Below are 14874 nucleotides of genomic sequence, written 5' to 3' on the forward strand. Positions count from 1 at the left end.
TGACAGTTCCCAAAATTCTGTCTCAGGAACCACCTCTCTGAGCTCCAGAACACATACTTGACATCTCATTTAAAAATTTTCTTTTTAAATCTTGATTTCCCCTCCAATCTAGTCTTGCATAATGTTTTTTTTTTTTAATTCTGAGAGAGTTTTAAGTGATGTATTTTTCCTCCTCAGAATCTCTCCCCAGTAAGCAAAAGCCCCTCTAATTAGTCATTCTATAAAAATAGCCACAGCTATAAAAGGCATCACTGAAGAACTTTATGAAATTTTATAAAAAGTTACAAAAATTCACAGAGCAAAGTAATTTCATTACAAAAACGTTTGACTAATAGAGAACTTAAAACAAAATGCCCATGGTTTTACCACCCTAATGAAACCATTATTGGTATTTTGTCATGTTTCCCTTTAGTTTTTTCCTTCTAGAACAGGAATTTCTTTTAAAGCACAGGACTTTCTTTTATCTGTCCTCTTTCATCATCTTTTATTTGTTCCCTTTTACTAAACATTCTCATTTGCCATCCATCTCCTCCCCACCACATACTCTGTACATGCAGGCGCAGACCACACTTTCATAACTTTACAGCCTAGGTGTTGGAATATGTTGAGGATGGTGAGTAAGTAGTTGTTATGGAATCTATAACAGCTTGAGAATTTTCAGACCAGTAGCAAAGCATTGCCAGTTAATATTTCCTCTGCAATCACTACCTTAACTGGGACTCTGCTTAGAGAAACTTGGGGTTGACTGTTGACTGAAAAGATGGTGTGTAAGTGTCAATTGGAAGACTGGAACGTGTGTAATGGGGTTTCAAAGGGGGAGATGTTTATTTAAAATTCAGACATTTTCCTTCATGTCTGTTTCATAACCTAATGGGTGCTTCATCTCACTGCCTTGTATTTCAGGTTCTCTGTGGTTTAAGCCAGAATTCTTAAGACAAAAAGTATGCAATAAATAGTCAATTATGTCTTTTCCATAATGAAGTTTGATTTGATTGATATTTCCATAAGAACCTATTACAGGGACATTGTCATCATACTTATTACTGGGAGTTGCACATGTAAACCTATATAAAAACAACTCTGAATTATACTGAATAAACAGTAGCCAGTCAGCATTTACTCCCTATACCAGCAAGTGATGTGATGATCATCCACCTAGTTGTACAAGCTGGAAATCACAACATGAGCCTAGATTTCTCCTTTACCCCCAATATCCCACTGGTTGTGAAGTCCTGCTTATTTCGCTTCTTCCTAAATATTTTGTGAATATTTTAATTTGTTTATATTAAGAGCTGGTCTTCCCTGGAGTGTGTCCTGCAGTCAGTTTTGATTTTAAAAATCTCTAGGCTGATTATCCAATATCAAGGGATTATCCTTGAACTAACTGTTCTTTGTACGGGCTGGCCCTAAACTTCAGGCCTGGGCCAAAGTGCTAACCACCTCACTCCCAGCTCACTAACAAGGCACCTCTTTGCTGCCCAAGAGAGCAAATTACAGGCTTCTTTTTTTCACCTGGGACACTTTAAGGGGGGATGGGGTTTGTCTGATTCACATTTAAGTGTCCGTGGTGTATATAATAATGTAATATAGGTCTATCAAGTTTTCTGTTACTGTGCCGATTTTGCCATTTCATAGAAATGCATCTAGTTTAAGATTTTCAAATTTATTCACATATAATTGCTTGTAATATTGTTTTGTTCATAGTATTTCTTAATCTGTTGTGTGTGTTTACCCTTTTTCATTGTCTTTATTTCTATCTTTTTTCCAAGCAAGTTTACCACTTTGTCTCTTATTAATCTTTTTCAAAAGGATTATCTTTTTTTAAATCATCTGTTTTTGTCTGACCTTATCTTTTTTTGCTTCTTTCTATTTCTTCAGGTTTGCTTTACTGCTCTTTTCCCATCTTCTTGATTAAAATGCTTAGGTTAGTTTGTTTTTAGTCTTGTTTTAATAAGGACAGTGTTTATAAAGCTTATTTTCCATTAAGTACTGGTCTAGCTGTTATGTTGCAAGTATATAACCTTAGTATTTTTTACTTTTTGATTAATTCCCAGTATGTAACCAGCCTCCAGTTGCCACCTCCTCTCTTGCATGGATTTCTTCCTCACCACACCCAGGTTGCAACACTTGTGCAAGGCACCTTGCTGCGTGGAAGCCCTCAACTTGCTTGACCTTGTCCCTCTGCTAGCATGCACTCTTTATTGCACTGAGGCACCCACATTCTGCGTTGGGATGCCTTCCTCCTGGGACGCTCACCTTACGTTATCCAGTGGGCTCTGACATCCTGCACTGGGCTGCTGCCATACACACAAACATTTCTCTGTCCTCCACCCTGCATGGACACCCTTCACATCCTGGTTAGGTCCCTGCACCTACTCTGGGCCTCTGCAGCTCACCCTCTGCCGCCCATGGATCCTTACCTTGCTTGACCTCACCTAATGGCTTTGGACAGGATTTCTTCAGGAAGAGGAGGGAGAGTGGGACTTACAAGAGAAAGTTGTTTTCTAACTTTAATACTATATGGTCAGAGAACATAGAATGTTTTATGCTTTGGAATTAATTGAGGCTTCTAACTAGTATAACTTCTAACTTCTGATAGTTTTTATAACTGTTCCATGTGTGCTGAAGGAATATATATACTCTGGATGATTATGTATATCGTAGGTATTTCAACTTATAAATTACGTTATTTAAATCTTTTACCTGACTCTCTAGATGCTTGTTCTGTTAATACTCATAAGTATTACAAGTTTATAAAAAGTAGAGAACATCTGAATAGTGTCATACCCATCATTCAACTTAAGAAATAACACATTACAGATGCAATTGAAGCCCCCTGGGACCTCTTTTTGATTCCTTTCCCTTCATTTCCCCACAGAGGTAGTTACTATCCTGAATTTGATGTTCTTATTCTCATCAACTTAAAACAGTAGAGCAAGGCTGCCAGTTGATTATATGAGAAATAGCCACCAAACTAGAATTTACCAGCATAGAGTAGACTTGCCCACAGATGTAAGCATTCTCTTACATCAGAAAACTTTCTAGCCACTGGAAGAATGTTGGGGATTTGCCAAAGAAATATTTGTGTTATCTGTTACTGCATATCTTAAGTCAGCATTAGAGCTTAAGTCTCTTAATAACTAGATATCTAAAAATATGTAAATATATATATAAAGAGTACTATGACAGATGTCTCATTTTTAAGGATCTAGCTGTGGTTAGTACTAAATAATTAGGTAGTTGATGACTGTGGTAGTAAACCAGAAAGTTAAATAGTCTCTTTGACCACCGATGGCAAGCTATTCCATGTATGAGAGAAAATCTAGCTAACAGACTCATTAATTTGCATTTCTGAATTGCCTTTGATAGCTAATTGGAGAAATGGTTATATGAAAAAGCAAACTCTATTCAGGTGACTTTTCTAAAGTCCTTTAAAACAATTCTTAAAAGAATTGTAGCCAGTTATTTTGTTGCTATAGGTGGTGGTGACACATTAATGTCTAAATTGGACTTGAGTCTTGACTCCTAGGACCTTTGTTTGATTGATCGTTTGACTGTGTCTCATTTTAGCAATTATATATAATAATGATTTTGCCTCTTGTGATACTATGTATTATTTTGTTTTTTTATTTATAGTGATTCCTGTGGCCTTTTAAATGGTTGAATAATGATGGACATGGATTCAAAATAAGTGACTTTTCTACTGAAGCAGTAGAAGATTCTTCATATCACCTTCCAGTAGCTCAATTCAGTCTTCAGGAAGGAGCAGAACACGTGAAATACAGAGAACTGAGAGAAGAAAACTTCACTTTGGAACTTTCTCCTTGACTCCCCCTTAGCCCCTGTCTTTCTGCTTGTTTTAGTTTTGCTCTGAATTTATAAATAGTGAAGACCAAAGAAATAGAAGATACATTTGGGAGCTTTATACCAAGAAATTTGCCTTGAAAGCTGCTGTTCTTTGGAGGGAAAAGTATATCAAGTTCCTGTCTGATTTTTTTTTTTTTTAAACAAGATTTCTTGTGTCCTTAGATTTTGAAGGATAAGACAAATATAAATACCTATCTGCACACTATTTTAGCAGCTGTGTAAGAATAATGAGATTTGTATATTAAAGGCTTTATCATGTGGATGTTTTGCCACTGGAGTTGACTCCTGAGAAGATCTTTTGTAGCTCTTTAATGTTATATTTTTGATCTATCACTTTGATGACATTATTTGCCCACACATGAGTCCACCTATTTTTCTATCTGTGACCTTGTTATGAACAGTGTTTGCACTCACTGTCCAAATATCCATGTATTATCTATTTAAGCAACATCATAGTGCCATCACCCAAGGAAGTTGAATGAGGTGAACATAGATATAGGTCTTTCCCCTTCCCCCCATTTTTTAAATGTAACAAATACTTTTTATGTTCCCCTCCCCCCTTCCCCTTTCCCCTTCCCCCTTTTGGAAACGTGTCAGGAACTAGATAGTTTAAGATGAGCAATTAAGGGGACTGAGAGAGTGAGCCACACAGAGTCTGGCTTCTTTGTGCTTCATCACAAGGCGTGCTGCTGGCCAGCCTAATTAAGCACCCTTTTAACAAGAGAACTTCGTGGGAAATCCAGCTGGCAGACTCAAGGAGTTCAGGAAACAGGACCACAGAGGTTACACTCTGGGGTAAATATGCTCCTATGCCTAACTTTGGAAGAAGACTGTGTATGTATATGTATCATGGAAAATGTCTACTGCTTTCTGATGTTTAATTTTGGAGACTATCAGTAGAGTGCTTTGGAGACACCAATGGATCTCTCAGGAAAAATGACTCTAACTGGTGTTTAAGGAAATTAATGTGAACTAAATAGAAAAACTCTGGAGAGGTTGTATCACCCTTCTCTAGGAAGATCTTTTGTACTGTTTTTGCCGGAAGTAACCTGAGGACCTGAAGCAGATTAATCTCTTTTCAAGTATCTGTAACTATGTAGATGTTTATTCTTAAGGTTCTTCTGCTATAACTCAAGAATTCATTAGCTGCTTTCATATAATCTTCTAGAACTATGTCACGTTTTTCTGTTTATGTTTTTTTTCATGGTCATATATTCACAGACTATTGCTTTTGTTTAGAACTTCTCTGAAGAATAGAGCCTGATAAGTAATCTGGAGAGGCTCAGAGGGCAGGTCTTTCTGTAAAGAGAGTATCTTAGAGAAATCATTGACTCATTTACACAATGGTATCATGTTCTTGTAAGCATAAGTGATTTGAGTTTTCTCATTTTCAGATCCTGGCCATGAGGTTGGATGCCTCACCTTGCTGAAAAGAGACACTGGACCTAAATGGCGCAGCATGACTTTGTTCCTGCTTGGCTAAATTTCTCAACACCACAGTCAGCTAAGGTACTGTTCTCCATTCCTGTAGTAACAATCCAAATACCAGTTCTTTTCATCTCCAACTGGTCTATGGCCTCTGTTTTATACTCTAGGTGTGTTTTGTATATTCAACCTTGCCTGAGGATTTCAAATGTGTTTTCATAGACGTTACCTTTATTTTAATAGTATATAAATTAATAGGCATCCAATTCAGTGTGTGCCCTACTACTGCCAAGTGTCCCACTTTTTTCCTTACGTGCTAAGCTGTCTCATTACGTGACACACTGAAGACTTCCTGTGTAAGCTGCAGCACACTTTGGAAGTAAAACATACCTGGTAACCTGTTGTCGAGGACAAAGGGGCAGGCATAAAAGGGAAATGGTTTCTGGGGAAATGGACCTTTAGAATGTGCGCACATTTGTCTATAGTAGTAGATGAGGAGGAAGGAAAAGGAGAGACAGTGATTGATTGACTACTACATGGATCTCATTAAATCCTAGAAATTTAAATCCTTAAATTGCTATTTTAGAGGCAATAATCTATTTAATGATTTCAGGGGAAATGTGTGTTGTGTTAGGGATAAAGACAAATGGGACAACTAGTTCATATAGAATAAAGTAGCCCTAGTCACAGTACGCAGAACAGCCTAAATTATTGATAAAGGAAATCTTTGGGAAGCTAGTAAACTTAAAAATTCTTCTCATTTTGCCAACTAATAGACAAGGGACAGAGCTGATAGGTAGTCTTAAAAAAAAATAGCCTGTCTTACCTGTATTTAAATGTGAATTTTGGGGAAGATGTTCCTCATCTATCTGCACCACAACCTTTTGCTCTCAATTTCATTTTGAATTGCCCTTGTGAAATTCCCAAGATCTCATAATTTATATAATCTGACCCAAGGCTAGGGGGTGGTAGGCCTGAAGGATTAGGTATGGGATCCAGGAAAGCATTTAAAATTAAAGTATGCTGAGGTTATATCTGCAAAGAGTTGTTGATTTAGCACAATGAACTAAGTGAAAAAAATTAGGAAATATTTCAGTATTTCCAGTAAAGCTGTTGTAAGCAAAGTTGTATGGTACTGGCATAAGGATAGACATATCAAGCAATGGAATATAATAGAGAATTCAAAAATAGTTCTGTACATAAAATCAGTTGATTTTTGACTAAAGTGCCAAGGTGATTCAATGTGAAAGTGATAGTCTTTTTAACATATAGTTCTAGAACTGGATATCTGTCTTGGGGGAAGGGAAAGAACCTCAACCTTTACTTCATACCACACATAAAAATTAACTCAGAGTGGATGATAACCTAAATTGCAGAGCTAAAAACCATAAAACTTAAAAGAAAGAATAGGAGAAAATCTTTGTAACCCACTAGAATGGCTAAAATAAAAAAGACTGACAATACCAAGTATTAGTGAAGTTATTAATAATAAGAAAATAGATGTAAGGATGTCTATGCCCCAACCTATAGTTTTCCTATATGCACTTGTCAAACATACTCATACTTTTCATGGCGTTTTAGACTTTGGCCTCTATCATCTGAGACTAAAGAATGTCATAGAATAAAATTAATTTGAAAAAGGAAGGGACATTAGAGACCATCTATAATAGTGGTTCTCAAACTGCCTGCTTTTAGTTGTTAACCTCAAAGACTTATTTTCCCTGACCTCTTTCCTCGAGTGTTAATGAGTAAAATGGGGATGATACCAAATTATAATAGTATTATGAGTATTAAGTAATGTTTGGAAATAAGTGTTTTACAAAACTATAAACACTCTGTGTAGTTGTTAATGGCCTAGCAAGGTGGTATTTAAACATTCCTTTCTCTTCACTGGTGGAATAATTTACAGAAATAATAAAGCTGTTGAGAATTTTTTAAAGCAAACATCTTGCTTTTCTTTTTCTGTTGCAAGATTAACTTAGTATTTTTAAGAGTAAAGTTTTGGGGCTTATTCTTTATGGATATTGACAGGATTCTTTTCCCCTCTCTCATGCAAACAACTAAGTGTTGTAACTTCGTTTTCTCCCCTTCTGGGATAAAGGAAATGAGTTAATGATTGAATGTGTAACCTAGGGCTCATCTGACTGAGAGGCCTCTGGTACCCTTATGCTCATAATGGGGGTTTCTACTGCCATTAGTACTTGTTTTCTAAAAGCCTGATACAAAACTTAAGATACTGAAAGAGACTCATATCTACTTACCTGTTTGCCTCTCTATACTTTATCGTCTTAGTCACCTACAGCCACCTTCGAAAAACACGGAGAGCACCTACCCCGAGGAGATGGTAGATTTGGAGTAAGCCGTCGTCGACATAATTCCTCTGATGGCTTTTTCAACAATGGACCTCTACGAACTGCAGGAGGTGAGCCATGCCCAACTTCCATGAGTCTATTTAAGCTGCTCAGGGTAAGCCCAGGCTGGGGTTGCATGTCCATAATTTTGAAATAATGGTCCTTTGTAAAAATAGTTCTCAACTAGATCCTCCAGTAGTCATTACTCAGCTACATTGGCTTTCTAACATTCGTATGTTCTCATGAGTTATTTATTCAATTGAAGAATTCATATAGAAATTACTTAAAAGAAAAAGATGTATTTTGTGATTGCTTTTTTTGGGGACTTAATCTTTTATTTACGAAGTCTCCTGGGGGCTGGCCCTGTGGCCGAGTGGTTAAATTCACGCACTCTGCTTCGGTGGCCCAGGGTTTTGCTGGTTCGGATCCTGGGCATGGACATAGCACCGTTCATCAAGCCATGCTGAGGCGGCATCCCACATAGCACAATCAGAAGGACCCACAACTACAATATACAACTATATACTGGTGGGCTTTGGGGGGAAGACGAAGAAGAAGAAAAAGATTGGCAACAGATCTTAGCTCAGGTGCCAATCTTAAAAAAAAAAATAGGGGCCAGTACCATGGCCGAGTGGGTAAATTTGCGCACTCTGCTTCGGCAGCCTAGGGTTTTGCTGGTCCGGATCCCAAGCACAGACATGGCACCGCTCATCAGGCCATGCTGAAGTGGCGTCCCACATAGCACAACCGGAGGCACTCACAACTGGAATATACATCTGTGTACCAGGGGGCTTAGGTGAGAAGCAAAAAAAAAAAAAAAAAAAAGATTGGCAACAGATGTTAGCTCAGGTGCCAATCTAAAAAAAATAAAAATTAAAAAAAAAAAAGTCCCCTGAAGGGCCTTTCAGCAGTACCATACATAAACCAGATCAGGAAGCATCTGGCCCAATTGTTTCTGAATTTCCAGGAAGCACACAATCTAATGTGCTACTTTGCCTTACTATTCTAGATTCCTGGCACCAGCCCTCCCTGTTCCGCCATGATTCTGTGGACTCTGGTGTCTCTAAGGGAGCACATGCTGGAATCACAGGGAACCTGTCTGGTTGGCATGGCTCTTCCCGAGGTCATGATGGCATGAGCCAGCGTAGTGGCGGTGGCATAGGAAACCATCGCCACTGGAATGGCAGCTTCCACTCCCGGAAAGGCTGTGCCTTTCAGGAAAAGCCATCTACAGAGATTAGGGAAGAAAAGAAAGAAGACAAGGTGGAAAAGTTGCAGTTTGAAGAGGAAGACTTTGTAAGTATGAAGGGTTAGATGTGTAGTTAAAACCTAACAAATAATGTCTTAAATATAAGACCCTGTTAGTAATGAGAACATTTCAGGAATTACTAAAAAGGGAGTCCTTAAGTTTAGATTTTTGTTGTTTTTAGAGGGAGAGAGTTGATTAGTATGAAGATGATGACCAAAATTCCTGTGTAACTTTTAGCAAATTTTCATGTTTTTCATCTTTATGCCTTTGAAACTTTAAAAAAAAATCTTTAATTTCCCTTAAGTTTTATAAGGTTCAATGTTCAAATATAATTATGTAGTCTTGCATGTTAAATGTCTTTCTCCAACTATCATAAGAGGTTTTTTCTCTTGATTTTACCCACTTATATAAAAAAATTGTGATAAATTATAAATATGCAGCCAGGAGTAGTTTAGCTATTGTCTATATATTCAGTAGCCCCATCCCTGGTGGTCTAGTGGTTAAGATTCACTGCTCTTACTGCTGTGGCCTGGGTTCATTTCCTGGTCAGGGAACCACACCACCTGTCGGTTGCCGTACTGTGGCAGCTGTATGTTGCTGAAAGCTGTGCCCCTAGTAATTCAAATACCAGCAGGGTCACATGGTGGACAGATTTCATTGGAGTTTCCAAACTAAAACAGACTAGGAAGGAGGATCTGGCCACCCACTTCTGAAGAACTGGCCTTGAAAACCATAGGAATAGCAGCAGAGCATTGCCTGATAAAGCACCAGAAGATGAGAGGATAGTAAAAAAGATGGGGTAGGGTTCTGCCTTACTGTATACAGGGTCACTAGAAGTTGGAATTGACTCGATGGTGCTAACAACAAAAAGATATTCAGTAAAACTTAATGCTATTGTGTGTTGAGTTAGTGCCTTTTGACCTCTAAACCAAAAGTAGAAATTTTAGTGCAACTTAAAAAAAAAAAGTTTAATATATTTTATTTAACCAAATATATCCAAATTATTATAATTTTAACATGTAATCAATATCTTAAATTATTAAGATAATGTTATATATTCTATACTTGTAGCACATCTCAATATAGACTACGCACATTCTGAGTACTCAACAACCACATGTGGCTAGTGGGTACCATATTGGGTAGTGCAGCTCTAGTTGTTTTTAAGTAGCTCATTAGACCAGCAGTCTCTCCTGTGACAGCCATTTTAATATGTTAATAAAGCCAACTAAAGAAGAGTCAAATTTAGGCTTCAGCCCCTCTTCTCCTGAGTCTAGCAAGTGTCCTGGGGGTCCTTGATTTACATGTTATTTATCACTGTGAATTCTTACCCCTAGGCAGCTGTCCTTCAAAGCGTTAGTCTTGCAAAGGTCTGTTTTGTCCTGACATATTGAATATTTGTCCAGAATGTTCTAGATATCCAGTAGTCCAGAAATTACTATGACACTAAATTATAACTTTGATTATTTATTCAATAAAATTTATAAGCAAATCCAAGAAAGACCAGTGGGAGTGATTAAGAAACAAACTCTTGGGCTAGCCTGGTGGCGCAGCAGTTAAGTTCGCACGTTCCGCTTCAGCGGCCCAGGGTTGCCAGTTCCGATCCTGGGTGCGGACATACACACCGCTTCTCCAGCCATGCTGAGGCAGGCGTCCCACATATAAAGTAGAGGAAGATGGTCACGGATGTTAGCTTGGCTAATCTTCCTCCAAAAAAAAAAAAAAATCTCTTTTGTTCATCACACTTTGGGAACTCGGTGAAATCCTCATTAAACCAGCAACCAAAAAAAGTTTAATTATAGTCCTATTATAAAATGAGTTTCTTTTTGCACTTTTAATCTGCATAATTAAGTAAAACCCACTGTAATTATTTATATCTGATGTGAATATTTATGTAACATACATCTTAGATTATGACCACAGCCAGTGAGCATGTAGTAAACAAGTTTATTTGGGTCTCTTTAGTAGTTTTGTTTCTTATGTGCCTTGGTAAAAAACAGTTTGTAACAAATAAGTAGTAGTGTGGGATAAAGTGGAAGTTATTTAGAGTGCCTTTTAAACTACTCCATTATCAGTTCTGGGGCATTCCCAGTGGGAAATGAATTGACAGTGGAAAGATAAATGTCAAGGTAGCATTAGTTTCACCTAAGTGGTTTACAGGGAATTTTGCTATCAAACCTGAACAAGGTCAGTAAAGGCAAATTTAGCATTTATGTTTTTATGAAATAATTCTGAGTGTATGTAAAAGTATGGAGAAAAATAATCAAGCAGTCACGTCACCTAGCTTCGTGAAGTACTGACATTTTGCGAGATATGCCCTATACCATTCTTTTACAAAAGAGACAAGATATTACAGGTACAGTTAAAGCTTCCCTGATTGTATTCTCTTCACTTTCTCCGAGAGGTACTCACCATCTTTGATTTCAGTGTGTGTCATCCTTAAGCATGTTTTTGAGAAACTTCTACTGTGTGTGTGTATCTGTAAATAGTCTATAATATCATTTTGCCTGATTTTGATCTTTATATGAATAGTATCATATTGTAATTTTCTTTTATTTGCTTAAAGTTGTTTGAGATTTATCTGTGTTGATAGATATGGCTTTAGATTAGTGGTTCTCAACCAGGAGCAACCTTGCACCCCAGGGTACATTTGGCAATATCTAGAGAAATTTGAGTTGTCATAACTGGGGGTAGTGCTATTGGCATCTAGTATGTAGAGGTCAGGGATGTTGCTAAACATTCTACAATGCACAGAATAGCCCTGTAACGAAGACTTAACCAGCCCAAAATTTCTGTTGTACCATGGTTGAGCAACCCCGCCCTATCTTTTCCACAATTGTATAGTAAATATTCTGTTGTGTGAATGTACTAGATTTATTTATCCATTTTCCTGTTGACAGACATTTAGTTTGTCAAAGATCTTGTTTTGGAGAATAAATCTAAAGGATTAGAACTGAGGTATTGTAACTGAAGAAAGAAGAGTCAAAAATGAGATTTCTGTCCAAAGTGAGTTGATGAATAATAATTAATTTGAAAAGGAAGCACAAGAGGACCAGAATTGTAGGGAGTAGATAACAAATTCTTAGGACCAAAGAGAAGAGTGAGATCTCGAGATAGGCACATGGAAGTAGAATAATAGTTGAGGTTTGTGCATGGGTAGAATCACCCAAGGAGAGTAATATATACCGACAGGAGGCCTAGAGCAGATACCTGTGAAATAGCAGTAAACTGAGAAGTAATTGGTTGAAGAAGAAAGGGGTATCCAAGAAGGAATAATAAAAAATAACGAAGGTATTTTGGGACCTAATTGTTTTCTATGTATATTTTTTTCCATACTGTACATCGTATGATTGGGAAGTTATTTTTCTGTTTTGAAATAGTATTAGTTTAATGTTATTAACAATCCTATATTGTTACCTTGGACAAGTTAAATAGCCCTGATTTTTCCTGAGTTGTTAGGTAGATAGTAATGTCTTCCTTGCAACATTGTAGTAAGGAGTGAAGATCACATATGATGAATGTGAAACATTTACAGACCTTCCCACATAGGTTTTTAAATAGTAGATATTATTAAATGTGGGCGAGAACTTTGGATTTGGCAGTTTGAGGTGACCTTTCAAAGGTTACTTTCAAAAGTGATGGGCATGGTTGAAGACTCTTCTTTGAAGAAAGAGAAGCCAAGTGTGAGGCTGGAGTTTCTAGGATTGAGAGACTTTAATATGGTTGGAACCTGAGAAGTAAGAAATTTGTAGAGAGGAAAGATTCTGAGAGGATGGCAGCAGTGTAGCAATAGTTTTTCAGTCTCCCCAAATTCTCCAGTAAAGGCAGTGCTCCCTTTAATATTAGGAGCAATGTTAAGACATTTACTCTCACCGCTTACATTTAGCATTGTACTGGAAGTCCTAGCAAGTGCAATAAGGCAAGAAAAAGAAATGAAATTGCATACAAATTCAAAGGAAGAACTAAAAGTCTACTTGTAGGTGACATGATTGTTTACATGGAAAATCCTAAGGGCTCTATAAATTACAAGCTTTTGGGATATGAGGTCAATATAAAAAAATCAGTCTTATTTTTGTATACTAGCAACAAGCAATTGGGAAATAACATTTTATAAAATGCCTAAAGTAAAGTGAGCAAAAACTGCTTAGGAATAAATTTAACAAAAGATGTGAAAGACATCTATACTGAACCTCAAAATATTGCCATGAGAGCGTAAAGATCTAAATAAAAGGAGAGAGACACCATTTTGTATGGGAAGCTTTGACTTGGAAGACTCAACAGTTAGGATATAAATTCTATAGATTCTGCACAACCCCAACCAGCATGCTTTCTTATAGAAATTGACAGAGTTATCTAAAATTTATATTGAAACACCAAAGACCTGGAATATCCAAAGCAATCTTGAAAAAGAACAAAGTTGGAGGACTTATCGTACGTACCTTGAAGACTTAGTATAAAGCTGCAGTAGTCAAGATGATGTCACATTATATGTCTGTATCCTCTACCTCATAAGCATACAAAAAAATGAATTTGAGATGGATTATAGACCTAATCCATACTAGACTTCTGAATATACCTAGAAGCTCAAAACTATAAAGCTTTTAGAAGAAAACTTAGAATATCTTTCTGGCTTAGGGGATAGAAAAATATTTCTTTGAACACAAGAAGCAATAACAATAAAGGAAAACATTGATAAATTGATTTCATCAAATTGAAAGCTTTCTACTTATCTCACAGACTCAGAGAAAATATTTGCAAAACATATGTCTGAAACGGGACCTATATCCATATTATGAGTAATTCCGACAACTCAATTAAAAAAAAATCATGAGTAAGACTTGAATAGACACTTCACAAAGGAAGATATATGAATGGCCAATAGGCACATGAAAAAAATGATCACTGTCAGTCATAAGGGAAGTGTGGAAATTCAAATTAAGACCGCTCTGAGATACTGCTACATACCCACCAGCATGGCTAATATTTGAAAGTATGGAAACACTAAATTTGGTGACATTTTAGAGCATTTGGAACTCTCATATATTGTTAGTAGGAATGTGAAGTAGTACAGGCATTTTGGGAAAAGGTCTGGCAGTTTTTAATAAAACTAAATATAAACCTACCCTATGACCCAGTACTTCCACTTCTAGGTATTTACTCAAGAGAATTGACAGTTGTATATGTGTTTATTGTAATTTTATTCATAATAGTCCTGAACTGGGAGCAATTTAAATATCTGTCAACACAAGAATAGAAAAATTGTGGTGTAACCATGTAATGGACTACTTACTAAGTAATAAAAAGGAGTGACTGATACAACAACGTGATCACTCTCAGTGAAGCCTTACACAAAAGGGTACATACTGTATAATTCCATTTATGTGACATTCTAGAGCAGGCAAATAATCTATGATGAGAAAGAAAATCAGAACAACGGTTGCCTGTGGGAAGTAGGGATTGACTGGGAAAGGGCATGAAGGAATTTTCTGGTTGTAGGAAGTATTTTTTATCTTTATATAAGTTGGGGAGGTGTAAGCATTTTTCGAAATTCATGAAAGAGTATACTTAGTATTTGTGCATTTCATTTTATGTAAATTTTATTTTGTTAAAAGATAGATTAACATCACCAGTCATGGGACAGCTAGATATCAGAAGCCTCCTGAGGTGATGCATGGAGGATGCACTATCACCTTTGTGAATTCCTTCCAAAAATACATAGCTTGAGAAAACATCACACAAACTCAAATTGAGGTTTCCACAAAAGATTCTACAAAAGAACTAGCCTATACTCTTTAAAAATGTTACGATCGTGAAAAAAAAGTTCCAGGTTAAAGAAAACTAAAGAGAGAGGACAGCTAAAGGTAACATGTGAACCTAGATTGGATATTAGATGAGGGAAAAAACATTATTTTTTAAACTTTGTTTTGCTACAAAAGGCATCAGTGTTGCAGTTTGAGTAAGAATTGTAGATTAGATAATAGT

The 14874-nt window shown here is 36.8% G+C and overlaps 1 protein-coding gene across 10 annotated transcripts in view; it reads left to right on the forward strand.

The window, feature by feature from the left end:
• Window positions 1–14874, forward strand: part of GPBP1L1 (GC-rich promoter binding protein 1 like 1) — a 53155-nt gene that overhangs the window by 18923 nt on the left and 19358 nt on the right. For 7 of the 10 annotated variants that reach the window (XM_070609777.1, XM_070609779.1, XM_070609775.1 and 4 more), the window contains exons 2-5: window positions 3637–4662; window positions 5262–5376; window positions 7585–7714; window positions 8653–8939. In XM_070609777.1, the coding sequence (XP_070465878.1) occupies window positions 5317–5376; window positions 7585–7714; window positions 8653–8939 (477 nt within the window). In that variant the 5' untranslated portion in view covers window positions 3637–4662; window positions 5262–5316. Of the gene's footprint in view, window positions 1–1878; window positions 1925–3636; window positions 4663–5261; window positions 5377–7584; window positions 7715–8652; window positions 8940–14874 lie in introns of all 10 variants that reach the window. The other 3 variants (XM_070609782.1, XM_070609780.1, XM_070609781.1) reach the window with 1 other exon arrangement.

This window comes from Equus przewalskii, chromosome 2, assembly GCF_037783145.1.
Source record: "Equus przewalskii isolate Varuska chromosome 2, EquPr2, whole genome shotgun sequence".
NCBI lineage: Eukaryota > Metazoa > Chordata > Mammalia > Perissodactyla > Equidae > Equus > Equus przewalskii.